The sequence below is a fragment of the Bos grunniens genome, chromosome 18 (assembly GCF_055505025.1).
Source record: "Bos grunniens cultivar Pamir isolate PY7600 chromosome 18, Bosgru_T2T1.0, whole genome shotgun sequence".
Taxonomy (NCBI): Eukaryota; Metazoa; Chordata; class Mammalia; order Artiodactyla; family Bovidae; genus Bos; species Bos grunniens.
The window spans coordinates 62,728,099-62,742,224 of NC_141182.1; the positions used below are offsets into that span (position 1 = coordinate 62,728,099).

A 14,126-nucleotide genomic window follows, 5' to 3' on the forward strand; every position below is an offset into this window, starting at 1 on the left:
CAGCCCGGAGTTCCTGGACAATGCTTTTGGGATGCGGGAGAGGCCTTGGAACAGCCAGGAGGTGCCTGGAACCCTAAAGTGGAGCCAAAGTGGGGGTGGGGGGGTGGGGAGGGCAGGGCCACCTCAGAGCTGGGCTGAGACTTTGAGGAAAGGAATCCTCTCCCCCTTCCCCTCCCCCTGGGGCGGGGCTCAACCTCTGGCTATAAACCGGGGTGCTTCAGCCTGCCCAGCAAGATTTCTCCCCACCACTCTCTCACACCTCTGCTGACCCAGACTCAGGTAACAGCCCCCTGTGAGCTCCAGGGGTGTCCTTGGGGGAGGGGGCAGAGGGATGGGAGACATGAGAGGTGAGGAGGAGAGGTATGGAGGCAGATCTGGGAATTCGAGGGGGCCAGGGTCCCGGGACTGGGGGTGGATGGGGGATGTATGAGGATTTGGGGGGTTATAGAATTTAGGGGTGCCTGGGTTTGGGTATCCCAGAATAGAATACCTTAGGGCCTTGGAGCTCTGAGTCTGAGGGAATCTCAGAAATTGAGAGTCTCTGAGCTTGGATGGCAGACAGTCTGAGTGTCAGGACTGGGGGTCAGTGTCTGTGGGTTTAGGACTTAAAGTCACAGAATCTGAGGCCTCATGGCTGGAGGTAATAGAATTTGTAGTGTCATATTGGGGTAGCATCAATCAGGCCTCTGAATTTGGGTGTACAGATTTTTGGGGTCTCATAATCTTGAGGTTTCAGAATTTAGGTCAAGACCTAAGGGATCAAGATTTTAGGGTGTCTGGGCTCACAACCTGCAGGATCCACAGTTGGGGGGAGGTCTCAGAATCTGGAGATCCAAGGACTTGCTGGTTTTCAGAATTCGTCAGTTAGAATCTGTGTGTATTGGGGTCTGGGGAGGTCTCACCTGGGCACCTTGGGGATTTCAGAGATGGGGGGTGTTAGTATTTAGGGGTCAGGGTGAGGCCTGGGGACAGAAGCTGCTCTTGTGTGTCATTGTCCCCTCCGTGGCAGTGGGTGAAGGTGAAAGGAGGTGACAGGTGGGCAGATAACCCGCCAGAGGGGTGGGGGCCCTGGGGGTGGGAGAGGACGGGGGTGGGGGTGGGGGTGGGGTTGGCGATTAATTCTCCCTGAACCCTCACCCACCTCCCCCGCCCTCAGATACTTCTCAGGAGATGTCCTCTGTGTCACCCGATGTGACATCCCCCCAAAATAGACCCTGGGGGCGGGGCAGCTATTGTCTTCAGGCCACTGTCCCTTCCCAAATACCTTCTCCTAATCCAGACCCAGATCAGGTTCCTACGGACTTGTCATAAGACAAAAGGGGACAGCTGTGGAGAGGGGCGGGGCTGCAGCCGGGGCTCGGCCCCACCTTACCCCCAGTGCCCGGATCACCGGATCAGTAGGTTGAGGAGGTGGGGGGCTAACCACTCCCCTCTGAGACCCGGGGGTCCAGGCCCCCGGCCCCTCCCCGCTCAGACCCGGGGATCCAGGCCCCTGGCCCCTCCCCCCTCATACCCGGGTGTCCAGGCCCCCGGCCCCTCCCCCCTCAGACCCGAGGGTCCAGGCCCCCGGCCCCTCCTCCCCAGAGCCAGGGTCCAGGCCCCCGGCCCCTCCCCCCTCAGACCCGGGGTTCCAGGCCCCCGGCCCCTCCCCTTCAGAATCGGGGGTCCAGACCCCAGCCACCTGCCCTTCTGGACCGCACCCCATTTGGCCTGTTCTCTGCTGTCTGTAGGTCACACCAGGACCCCAGGATGTCGGACGCCGAAGAGCAAGAATATGAAGAGTGAGTGATGCCGGCGGGAGGGCTGGGGGCCTGGAGCGGCGGAGACCCCTCCCGCCTCCAAGGCTCCTAATTCTCTCCCTCCCTCTTTCCTTCCCCCGGGTCCTCAGGGAGCAGCCTGAAGGTGAGTGGGGCGCGGGCTAGCCTTGGCGGGGGTGGGGTTGGGGGTGCCTTGCAGCATCTTACTTAGCCCACCCCGCCCGACGCCCGCTCTCCTGGTTCGCACAGCCCGTGCGTGGGAAGCGCTCTCGGGTCCATTTGCCGCGGAGGCCCCAAGGGGCCCCCCTCTCGGTCTCGGATCGGACTCGACCCGATCCCGGTTCTCCCTGTGCCCCCATCTGGGGGCCCCCACCCCTCCCCCGGACCCCTAACGCCGCGCCCTCTGTCCCCTACCCCTTGCAGAAGAGGAGGCCGCCGAGGAGGAGGAGGAAGGTGAGGCGCCGCACTCCGCAGGTCGGAGCCGGACGCAGGGCCGGGGCCGGGGCCGGGGCGGGGGCGGCCGGGAGGGCTCAGCCTCAGCTCCTCTAACAGCCTCTCCCCTCTCTCCCCTCCCCGCCCCCCGCGCCCGCGCGCGGCCGCTCTCCTCCCCGGCCCCTCACCCCCTCGCTTATCCTGCGCCCCCTCCCAGCCCCCGAGGAGCCGGAGCCGGCGGCAGAGCCAGGTAACCGCGGCTGCTTCGCTTCCGGAGAGCGATCCCGGGGCCTCGGGGCCCCGACCTCCGCGAGGACCCGCTCCGCGCCCCGCAACCCGCGCCCGGCCCGGCCCGGCCCTTTAAGCCCGGAGCGCGCTCGCGCCCTCTGCTGGCCGTGAAGGGAACCAGCCTCGCGGAGGCTTTAACCCGTTCCCTTCCGTCTTAAAGGGACCGACACCCAAGCCTTCTTCCCCAGACTCGAGGGCCAAGCACAGAAGGGTTGGGTGTTTGCGGAGAGGCACCCCTCCCTCCCTCTCGTCTTCGCCTGTCCCTTACTTTTCTCCTTCATATACATTCAAAGGTTGGGGCCGGGGTTGCCGTAGGGGCTAGCGGTGGTGGGGGGGGGGGGTCTGGATTGCTATGGGGAGCGGCCGAGGACACAACTCCTGGGTCACCGAGCGAAGAGAGGGCGTGGGGCCTCCCTGCACTGCTAGGTCTTGATGGAGGAGGGTAGGAGCTCTGGGTGTGTAGGACGAGGGGCGGGGGCGGGGGTTGCCTTTTTTTTTTTTTTTTTTGGTCTCCTTATGGTCTGGAGGTTTGGACACCTGGGTTCCCAGCGATGGAGGAGGGGGATCCCCCACACCAGTTCTGAATGTATATCTGATGCGTGTGACCCTGTCCCTCCTAAAGGCCACCCCATTTCCCTTATCCTCTTTTACCCGCCAACCCCTCCCCCGGAGCTGCAGGAGAAGGGAACTGGGCTTGTGGGAACCACGGCTTGGGAAGGGGCGGGTCCCTCCTGTGGAAATGTCATGCCCACCCACCCACGAACTCTTGCTAATTATCTCTTTGTATCCCTCTCACCAGAAGAGGAGCGCCCCAAACCAAGGTGAGATCCTAGGAGGGGTGGGGGTTCCCATCACACCCCCTTAAATATATCTCCCACCTCCAGAGACAGGGTGCAAGCGAGGCAGAGAAGGAGAGTGGGGAAAGGAAGCAAAGGAAAGGACAGTGATTTCCGCAAACATTTCGGTGGAACTTTCCACTTTGGTGTTTGGCGAGAGGCAGACTCTGCCTGCCCCGTTGGTGAAACAGACCCAGATCCGGCGACTGTAGCACAGTTGTTTGATTGTTCTTTGCGACCCCGTGGACTGTGGCCCACCAGGCTCCTCTGTCCATGGGATTCTCCAGACAAGAACACTGGAGTGGATTGCCATGCCCTCCTCCAGGGGATCTTCCAGATCCAGGGATCGAACTAACATCTCCTACATCTCCTGCATTGGCAGGTGGATCCTTTATCCCTGAGCCACCCGGGGAAGCCCATGGTAACACAGAGGAGGGGACTATCTGTGCTCTAGGCAATCAAGGAAGGCTTCCTAGGAGAGGTGACGCCTGAGAGACAAGGAGTTTGCTAGCTGAAGGAGGTATAAGGGAGATGAGGAAGCAAGTGTTGTGTGCAAGGTCCCGTGTTTCAGGGGAGAGATACAGACACAGGAGAATCCAAACTAGGAGACCAGTGGGGCCATGGAGCTCACGGAGGGGAGAGAGGCCACCTGGGGCGTGTCATATTGAGACCAAAGCTTGGCAATCCAGGACTTCCCTGGCAGTCCTGTGGTCTTAAGACTACGCTCCCAATGCAGGGAGTATGGGTTTGGTCCCTGCTTGGGGAATTAAGATCCCACATACTGTGTAGTGCAGCTAAAAACTTAAAAACCAAAACAAACCCAAAGCTTAGAGATGCAAGGAGGCAGCAACCCGAGCATACAAAGCAGAAATCCTTGGGGCCTCTGCAGACAGTGCGTGAATTTCACTGTGGCTATAGAGGGATGGGCCTGTGGAGGCCAGGGCACTGGGGAGCCAACGGAGGGTTCTGAGCAGAGAAGCCAGAGGCTCAGATCTGAGTGAGAGCCAGGTGTACAGGAAAGCACAGCTGTGCTTCAGCACCAGGGAAGCCTTGTTTGAGCAGGAAGTTCCCAGGGGTGGGTGTGGGGTGGTATATCAAAGGAAGGGTATTGCAGGCAGGGCAAACAGCATGTGCAAATGTCCGGGGGCATTGGGGTGCATGACATGGCCAGGGAATTGTGGGACGAGGTGAGGCCCAAGCTGGGGCAGAGGGCTTAGGGTAGAAAGGGACCACCAGCTGAGAGAGCCCCAGGGTTCCGTGTTGTTTTGTCATGGCACATGGCATGTGGGCTCTTAATTCTGAGGCCAGGGATGGAACCCACACCTCCTGCAGTGGGAGCACAGGGTCTTAAGCACTGGACTTCCAGGGAAGTTCCAAGAACCCCAGGTTGGTGAGCTCAGTTAGGGCAGGGTTTGTGCAAAGACAGGAAATGTTCAGGAGGCATCTGTTCACTGGTGTCTGGGGTTTGAGGAAGAGTCTGTGCTGGAGACAGAGGCTAATCCTCAGTAAATGATGGCAGTTGAAGTCATGGGAATGAATGACTGACCTATGAATGAATCGAATGAATCGAAGAGCAAAAGTCCCACCAGGGGACAAGGAGACAGAGATGGGACAGGCAGAGAAATAGGAAGCAAGTCAGGAGGAGGTGCTGTTTTAGAAACCAAAGAAGAGGGCATTTCCCTGGTAGTCTGAGGGTTAAGATTCTGCCCTCCCAGTGCAGGGGGCATGGGTTCAAATCTTGGTCAGGGAACTGACCCACATGCTGCACCATGCAGCTAAAAAAAAAAATTAATAAAGAAAATTCTAAGAAACGGGAGGACCCCAGGGCTGGAAATTAAAGGCAGCCCCTCATAGCAGCACCACCCAATACGAATACAACGCAAGCCACATATGTAACTGAATTATTATTATTATTATTTTTTTGCTAGCTGCATTTGAAAAAGTAAAATGGGTAAAACGAATCCCAATAGCATATTTTACTCAACGCGTTGTACTGGAAATCGCATCGTTGGGACACTAAGCCATATAAACGTCCTTAGTGAAACATTTTACATTCGTGGGTTCCACCGAGTCTGTGGAACCAGGGCGTGCATCTCACGGCAGCCTGTCCGATGCGGACCGGCCGCACGGCAGGCGCTCAGGACCCACGTGAGGCTGATGCTGCCCCGCCGGAAGGTCAGGGCACTCAGCGTTTCTCTTCTGTCCACGCAGCCGGCCTGTGGTACCTCCTCTGATCCCGCCAAAGATCCCAGAGGGGGAGCGTGTGGACTTCGATGTAAGTAACAGACGCCCCATCCCGGGCGGGGCTGCTAGCCTCTAGGGCGCGAATTAGGAAGCGGCGCCCCTCCCTATTTTTTCTCCTCCTTCTTCTTTTTTGGCATGCTTGCTTTCCGACACACTCCTGGAATTGCGTCCTCGCGGCCCCCTAGGGTCAGAGCAGGGTGTTCGCTGCCATCTGCTGGACATCGAGCGCACGGCAGCTGTCTGTCCCAGCGGACGGTCAATCCCACAAACTCTTGCGGTCCAGGGGTCCCCCACTGACGCTTCTCAGAGGTGCTGCGGGGCTGGTGCCTTCTCGGGGTACCACCTGGGGATGACCAGGCTCCCGCCCTCCGTCCCCCAGGACATCCACCGGAAGCGCATGGAAAAGGACCTGCTGGAGCTGCAGACACTCATCGACGTCCACTTTGAGCAGCGGAAGAAAGAGGAAGAGGAGCTGGTGGCGCTGAAAGAGCGCATCGTGAGTGGAGGGCGGTGGGCTTCCCCCAGTTCGCCCCTCGCCTCCCAGCCTCTGGGTCCTGAGAGATACGGAGCATGGTTGCTGTCCAGTGCAGACCCAAGGCTGAAACTTTCCGGATCGCACCCAAGTTGATGCTTGTCTCCACTCCTGACCTGACCTGGGAAGGGATAAGGGGGTGCGTGGTGGTCCCTGCACCCGCTCAGCCCTCTGCCTCCTCCAGGAGCGGCGCCGGGCGGAGAGAGCCGAGCAACAGCGCTTCAGAACCGAGAAGGAGCGAGAGCGTCAGGCCAAGCTGGCGGTGGGTGTCTCCCCTCCTCCTGGGAGCGGTTTTCCATTCGTGATCTTCTCTGTGACCCCAAGAAAGTCCACATGCGTATTATCCATGGATCTTGCTGTTGAAAGGGAGGGAAACCCCAACCCCAACTGAATTTAGCAGAAAGAGAGTTTTATTGGCTCATATAACTAAATTGCCTAAGGCAGGGCCTGCTTCAGGCATGGCTGGATCAAGGGACTTAAATACTATCACAAAGACCCAGGTTTTCTCTTTCCATCTTTTGGCCTATATTTATGTGCACAATGTGTCCAGGAGGGTGCCTGGCATGTTCCTGGTCTGAGCTCTGAAAATCCTGACTCCCATCAGTCCTAGGCAGGAGTGACCAAGGTCCAGTAGCAGGTCTGGCTTAAACTCCTCTTTCTCTCTGGGACAAATCCTAGGATGTTTTCAGATTGTTCACCTGCCATTGTGGAGTGAATCACTGGCTGGTTGGGAGAAACTGAGTAGAATGCTCCCATTGCTATAGGCCTTGGAAACATGACCTGACTTGAATGACCCACTCATTTTCTTTTTTTTTTGGCCGCACCTCGAGGCGTGTGGGATCTTAGTTCCAGGGTTTGAACCTGTGCCTCCTGCAGTAGAAGTGCAGATTCTTAACCACTGGACCACCAGGGAAGTCCCCCAAACCACTGTTAAAGAACAGGAATTGGGTGCTGTGGAGACAAAGGACTGGTCTCCCGGAGGAAGGGGACCCGAGCCAAGGGGTGCAGGCCGCCCCGAGAAGCTGGAAAAGGAAAGGGGGTGACTCTCCGCTCACGGGCCTAGGAGGAGGCTGTGTGCCCCGTGACTTAGCTCCCGAGACCCACTGCAGACTGAGCTGCAGAAATGCAAGGTGATAAATTGACATTGCCTTAAGCCACTATGTTTGCAGATTACAGCAGTGAGAGGAAGCTCATTCAGGTGGGGAACTACGGGCAAGCCCCACACCTCGCCTGTCCCTCCAGTGGTGAAGGGCTTTGGTCGGGGCGAGCCTCTAATTCTGGAACATACAACGCAGACTTTCCGGATGTGGTCATGCCTCAGTGAAGGCATTCTGGAGCCCCTTCCTCAGGCTCAAGGTCAAGAGCCTCTTGACTCTGCCCCCTACCCCACTCCCATGACCAGTTACCCTCTTTGCCCCTCTGAGGACAGTCATTCTCCTCTCATGAGACTAAAGGAGAGTAAGTCTCAGAGAGGGCAAGTACCTACACGGAGGTCACACAGCAAGATCACCGCTGGCCATTGCAGGCTGGAGCACGCAGAGAAAAGCAAGCATATCCCCACCCCCCACGTCAGATTAAGTTTTCCTGGGGGCAGGGGCAGCATATTAAGGCTCAGAGAAGACGAAGGACTGGCCGGTGGTCACACACCCAGGCCTGGAAGGGCCAGGAGGAAGTATTTGCATCCTTGTCTGCTCTGATATTGACCTTGTCTCTGGTGAGCTTCCCTGGTGGCTCAAATGGTAAAGAATCTACCTACAATGCAGGAGGCTGGGGTTTGATCCCTGGGTTGGGAAGATCCCCTGGAGAGGAGAATGGCAACCCATCCAGTGTTCTTGCCTGGAGAATCCCATGGACAGAGGAGCCTGGAGGCCACAGTTCATGGGGCTGCAGAGAGTCGGACGCGACTGAAGCGACTAACACTTTCTCATGCTTGAGTCTGATTGAGCCCTGATTCACTCGGTGCAGAATTGGCCTCCCTGATGCCCCCCTCAGGTGCCCTCCCCTCTCAGTCCAGGGGGGTGGGGGAGGCCCAGGGGTGAACCCCGTTCTTCCCACAGGAGGAGAAGATGCGGAAGGAAGAGGAGGAGGCCAAGAAGCGGGCCGAGGACGACGCCAAGAAGAAGAAGGTTCTGTCCAACATGGGTGCCCATTTTGGGGGTTATCTGGTCAAGGTGAGTTCAGCCTGCTGGGGCCTGAGGTCTGGGGTCCCGGGGGAGGCAGCTGGGGTCTGAGGAGGAGGGGCTGGGGAGCCACCCCCCACCTCATGGTGCCCCCTTCCCACCCTCAGGCAGAACAGAAGCGAGGGAAGCGCCAGACGGGGCGTGAGATGAAACTGCGTATCCTGTCTGAGCGTAAAAAGCCTCTGAACATCGACCACATGGGAGAAGAGCAGCTCCGGTAGGCGGGAGGGGCCCGGGTGGTAGACAGGCAGATGGGGTGACCCCTGGCCCAGGTCTGAGTGGGCGGAAACGCTGGCGCTGTGTGTCGGCAAGTGTCTCTCCCTCTCTGGGCCACTCCCCTGTGGAGTGTCACTGATGTAGGACTTATGTTTTTGGTGCCAAGACCTGTAGAGTCTGGGAGATGATAGGAAACCAGACCACAGGGCTGACCAAAATTGAGGCGATAATGTTGGTCTGATGATGTCCCCTGGGAATTCCAAACGGGCTCCCTCTTCTACCTGAATTAAAGCCAGACACACTGGCAACAATTTCCCAGGCAAATCGCTTCTGGTCGGAGCTCCGTCTTTCCCTTCACAGCTCACTCTGGGCACAGCCTGCCTCTCAGGATAAGCCCTCAGAGGGAAGGCCGGGGAGGGTCTTCCCTCGGGGGCCTCCTCTGTGTCTTAAGCGCCCAGGCACGGCCCTTAAAGTCAGAAACACCCACCACCCCAGAGGCGGCGCAGAGAGGGGACTTGGAGCTCAGTACCTGAGACTGCTTGCCAGGGGTCAGTGCCAGCTCCACCACTTAAGCTATGTGATCTTAGGCAGTTGTTGACCTCCTCTGAGTCTTGCTTTCCTCACTGGTAAAAGGAGGCTGTGATAACAGAGTCTACATCACAGAGCAGTGAAATGTCAGCAAGCAGTAGCCCATGTGGAGGGCTTGCAGCTCCGTGAGGTAGATACCATTATACTATCATCACCGTCAGCTTGGAGATAACAAACCAGAACATTAAAAAAGCCAGCAAACAAAAAAGGGCACAGAGGGGTTAAAGAACCTTTCCAGAGTTGCACAGTCTGCAGGCACAAGAGTGGGGATTGGAACCCAGGAAGTCTGGTGTGGTAATCTGTGTTCTTCATCACGTATTTACGAAGAGGCATGATGGTAAATGCTTCCCAAGTGGATCTCCAGAGGCTAAAAGTCCACATCTCAGCGTCTGCTCATTTCCATGGTGTAAATGCTCCCAGGACACTGATTTCAAACCCCCAGTGTGAGGACCCTGTGCTCAGAGCTGGGGATGGATATGCAGAGTCGACTCCAGCCCCCTTCCTCCCAGGAAACATTATCGCGGGGCCTGGACTAAATAGTATGTCGCTTGGCCATAGTCACAAGCCAGAGAATTCCAGATCTGGTGTTTGAACCTATGCTTTCTGACTCCAGGACCGGGGCCCTTAGCCATGCTACCATTCTCCCTTAGAGAGACAGGGACATGGAGAAGCGGGCAGAGATTTAAAGACCCCCTGCTGCAATCTACTTTGCATGTTAACAAAAGGGCCCCAAATTATTAACACAATGGCACCAGTAAAGCCAAATTCAAAGGGTTCCCTCAGCCCCTCTGGGCCCGGGCCCGGCCTGGCTCCCTTCCCTGACAGCCCTTCTGCCCGGCCAGGGAGAAGGCCCAGGAACTGTCGGACTGGATCCACCAGCTGGAGTCAGAGAAGTTTGACCTGATGGCGAAGCTGAAGCAGCAGAAATATGAGGTGAGACCCGTGTTTGCTGGAGGCCAAGCCGGGCTGGGGCTGGGGCTGGGGGCTTGGCTGGGTTTGGGTCAGGGGGCAGGGGGCGGCTCTCCCTCCAGCTCTACCAACACATCCCTCTGGTCTCCGCAGATCAACGTCCTGTACAACCGCATCAGCCACGCCCAGAAGTTGTAAGTGTGAACGAGCCTGTGCCCCACACCCGTCCCTCTGACTCTGTCTCTCCTGCTGCCCCTGACTCTGAGTTTCAGCCCCAGCCACCCTCTCTTGGGGGTTCTGTCTTCATCCCTCTTTCTCTGGAACGTTCTCATAACCTGTCCTTTTCTCTCCATCTCCGGTTCTTTTCTGGGGTCTCAATCACCCTTTCTATGTCCCTCTTAATCACTAGTCCTCCGAGGCGGGGGGGTGATCTCCCCCCCACACACACCCAGGGGACATCAGGGGATGTCCGGAACACGTTTGGGGAGGGGGTCCTACTGTCCCCCGCTGGGAGGAGCTCAGGGCTCCTGTTCAGTGTCCTGCGATGCTCAGGACGGTCCCCAAATGTCACCAGTGCTGATGTCGAGAAGCACGGCTTTTTCTCTGTTTTCACTCTGTCTCCCCGCCCTGCTTCCCTCCCTCTCTCCATCTTTCTGCCTCAGTTTCCATCTTTCTCTTCCCCCGCAGCCTCCCCGGCCCTCTCTCTGTCACTGTCCCCTTCCTCCCCCCAGCTCTGTGTCCATAACCATTTATCAGTGCCCACGTGAACATCCTGAGCTGGCCCAGTGACACCACCTCCCGCCTGTCCATGGGCTGGTGATGGCTAATCGTGCCACCCCAGGCAGCGAACCCCCCCAAGAGCAGGCAGTGGCAGGCATCTTCCCCTGGCAGGGAGGGCAGGGCCCATCTCAGAGGTGGGCGGGGAGGAGCTCCTTCCTGACACCCCTCCTTCTCCTCCAGCCGGAAGGGGGCCGGGAAGGGCCGCGTCGGAGGCCGCTGGAAGTGAGGAGCTGGGCACAGCGCCCGCCCCACCGCCTCGAGGCACCTGGGAGTCCTTGGCGTGTGCGCCCATCCGGGGTGTGTGTCCATCTGGGGCTTGAAATAAATGCTCCCCCTGCAGCACGTGCTGAGTCCTGTGTTATTATGAACGCCCAGCTGGCCATGGCGAGGGCACCAGCTCACAGCTGCTGGGAGAATCCTCTCACCAATCTTGAGGACCTCTGACCCCTCACCCACAGCTGGTGGTCATGCAAAACGGTGCGACCTCTCTGGAAAGGAGTCGGGCAGGTCTTCAAAAAGTTAACCATAGTGTTACCATTTGTTGTTGTTTAGTGGCTCAGTTGTGTCTGAGTCTTTGCGACTCTGTGGACTGTAGCCTGCCAGGCTCCTCTGTCCTTGGGGCTCTCCAGGCGAGAACACTGGAGTGGGTTGCCATTTCCTTCTCCAGGGGATCTTCCTGACCTGGGGATCAAACCCCCATCTCCTGCATTGGTAGGTGGGATCTTTACCGCTGAGCCATGCTGCTGCTGCTGCTAAGTCGATTCAGTTGTGTCCGACTCTGTGCGACCCCAGAGATGGCAGCCCACCAGGCTCCCCCGTCCTGAGATTCTCCAGGCAACAACACTGGAGTGTGTTGCCATTTCCTTCTCCAACCGCTGAGCCTTAGGCCCTAGCAATTCCGCCCCAAGAGAACGGAAAATCTATATTCTCACGAACACATGTACAGGAATCTCAGCAGCAGCATAGCTCAGGATACCCAAGAAGCGAAAACAACCCAAACGGCCATCCACTGGTGAACAGATATGAGGGAACACTATTCAGCTGTAAAAAGCAATGCGGCTCTCACACAGGCTTCAGTGCAGATGAGCCGGCAAATCAGAATGAAGGAAGCTAGACGCAAATGGCCACACACTATGCGATTCCATTGATGTGAAATTTCTAGAAGGCAAATCCACAGAGGCAGGGAGCAGAGGTGGTCTCCAGGGACACAGGAGAAGGAAGGAGTGGGGGAGGGTAATGGCTAGGCGGATGGTGCTTCTTCTGGGGGTGATGAGAGTGTTCTGGCATTACAACCTTGTGAATAGACTAAAAAAAACCCCTCTGATCACGTTACTATTAAGATATATATGAGATAGATAACCAACAAGGACCTGCTGTAGAGCACAGGGAACTCTGCTCGATGTATTGTAGCAGGGCAGTCCGGTAGTTAGGACTCCGGGCTTCCACTGCCAGGGTCTTGGGTTCAATCCCTGGTTGGGGAACTATGATCGCGAAAGCCACATGATGCAGCCAAACAAACAAACCCCAAACTAATAACCTATAAGGGAAAAGAATCTGTAAAAGTCTCTATATATAACTGGGTCACTTTGCTGTAACCTGAAACTAACGCAACGTTGTAAGTTAACTAGACTTCAATTTTTAAAAATGGCTAAAAATAAATAAGTAAAAGCACTATGGGTCTTGGAAAAAAAAAAAAAAAGAAAAGAAATCCTAAAGTGGATAAACCTAAAGAAAACGAAGCCTGCCATCAGGTGCCTCCCGCCTTCCTGCTCGGCTTCCACCTGTGAGGTCGCAGACTGGTCCCGAGATGATTTCTGGAGCTCTGCGCCGTCCCATCCGCTTCCCAGAAGGAAGGCAGGAAAAGACGAGAAGGCAGACTCTTGGCCGAGTCAAACCACTTTCCGAAGCCTTCCTGGACAGCCCCCACCCCGCCCTAGTCGTGCTCACTTACATCTTATCGCGACCCCTGACCGCAGAGATGACTAGGTCTCCTCTGGCTCTGGAGCCAGCTGGGTGCGTTGCTGCTCCAAACAAAAGCAGGCTTCTTGTGTTTGAGGAAGGATGCAGTAGTGATGGGCAGGCAGTTGGCGGTCTCCGACCCAGTCTCCGGCCACCCACATACAGAGTCCCCGTGCCTGGAACACACTCCCAGGCTCCCCTCGGATGAAGGTCCAGAGTCTCAGGGAGGCAGATCAGCTTTGTCTGTCCGGCTTGGGTGTGCCTCTGGGTGCTTTGACATTATATAAATACAAACACAAGCTCTCCCTCTCTAGCTAACCCATGCTGGTGGAGATGGAGCAGGGCCATTGTAATACTGGTAATTTAGAAACAAACCTCCCACGTGGGAAAGAGGAGAGAGAGAAGCACACTGAAGTCATTGGGGAGGAGAAGAGATCTTAGGTACAGATCTGGAAAATCTGGGAACCTGGTTCTAGATTTTGGATAAAATGCATTTTTTATAAGCACCGTGGTCCCTGACACTGCAAGGCGGAGGGCTTCTTTCTGGGCCTGTGTCCTTGGATAACCTTTGGGAAGATGCCATTCTTGAGATGGTTGTCAACTTCAAAGCCTGTTGGCATGAGTTTAAGGACACAGCGGATATTTTCGTGTGTTGAAAGTCACAGCAGGTCAGCCACAGGGTGCCTTTCGCAATATAATTCTCTCTCTTTTTAACAATTAATTAATCGGTATTTCTGAGAAGGCAATGGCACCCCACTCCAGTACTCTTGCCTGGAAAATCCCATGGATGGAGGAGCCTGGTAGGCTGCAGTCCATGGGGTCGCTGGGAGTCGGACACGACTGAGCGACTTCACTTTCACTTTTCACTTTCATGCATTGGAGAAGGAAATGGCAACCCACTCCAGTGTTCTTGCCTGGAGAATCCCAGGGACAGGGGAGCCTGGTGGGCTGCCGTCCATGGGGTCGCACAGAGTCAGACACGACTGAAGCAACTTAGCAGCAGCAGCAGCAGCAATCGTTATTTATTTTGGCTGTGCTGTCTCTTCATTGAGGTGTGGGCTTCTCTAGCTGCGGTTCGAATTCTCAGTACTTGCTGCACGTGGGATCTCAGTTCCCCGACCAGGGGTCGAACCCATGTCCCCTTCACTGAGAACATGAAGTCTTATCCACTGGACCACAGGGAAGTCCTAACAATATAATTCTGTCTTAAATGTAAAAGGTTCATTTGTGCAAATAACTCTTTCAAGGACGGTTAAAATAGAAGTTAGAACTGACTTCTACTATGCTTACCCCTGTTTTCTCACAGAACAGAGGAGTCAACTTGATACTTTGTGAATGTCCTCTTGCATCCCTTTATCCGAACCATCTTTATGAGGTCAGTTTTTCTGCCTCTTGCAGGGAAAAA

General features: G+C 56.3%; 1 protein-coding gene across 3 annotated transcripts; it reads left to right on the forward strand.

Annotated features, from left to right (window-relative positions):
* The first annotated feature begins 231 nt into the window (after positions 1-231).
* On the forward strand, positions 232-11,104 carry TNNT1 (troponin T1, slow skeletal type). Of its 3 annotated transcripts, none has more exons than XM_086354537.1 (14): positions 232-279; positions 1,731-1,781; positions 1,889-1,902; positions 2,181-2,210; positions 2,407-2,439; positions 3,277-3,298; positions 5,525-5,588; positions 5,937-6,053; positions 6,274-6,351; positions 8,147-8,260; positions 8,377-8,486; positions 9,916-10,006; positions 10,136-10,176; positions 10,943-11,104. In XM_086354537.1, exons 2-14 carry the CDS (start codon positions 1,750-1,752, stop codon positions 10,986-10,988), a joined length of 792 nt encoding a protein of 263 aa, XP_086210663.1. In that variant the 5' UTR covers positions 232-279; positions 1,731-1,749; the 3' UTR covers positions 10,989-11,104. The 3 variants fall into 3 exon arrangements, with proteins under 3 accessions (XP_086210663.1, XP_086210665.1, XP_086210664.1); XM_086354538.1 differs by lacking the exon at positions 232-279 and adding an exon at positions 1,263-1,397; XM_086354539.1 differs by lacking the exon at positions 2,407-2,439.
* Positions 11,105-14,126: the final 3,022 nt, after the last annotated feature.

What these genes read in the sequence shown, in the direction of transcription:
- TNNT1 (XM_086354537.1), top strand. Translation starts at nt 1,750, where the DNA reads ATGTCGGACGCCGAAGAGCAAGAATATGAAGA. An exon ending in GGGAGCGTGTGGACTTCGAT is followed by an intron (nt 5,589 to 5,936) that starts GTAAGTAACAGA and finishes TCCGTCCCCCAG; the next exon opens with GACATCCACCGGAAGCGCAT. An exon ending in ATGGGAGAAGAGCAGCTCCG is followed by an intron (nt 8,487 to 9,915) that starts GTAGGCGGGAGG and finishes CTGCCCGGCCAG; the next exon opens with GGAGAAGGCCCAGGAACTGT.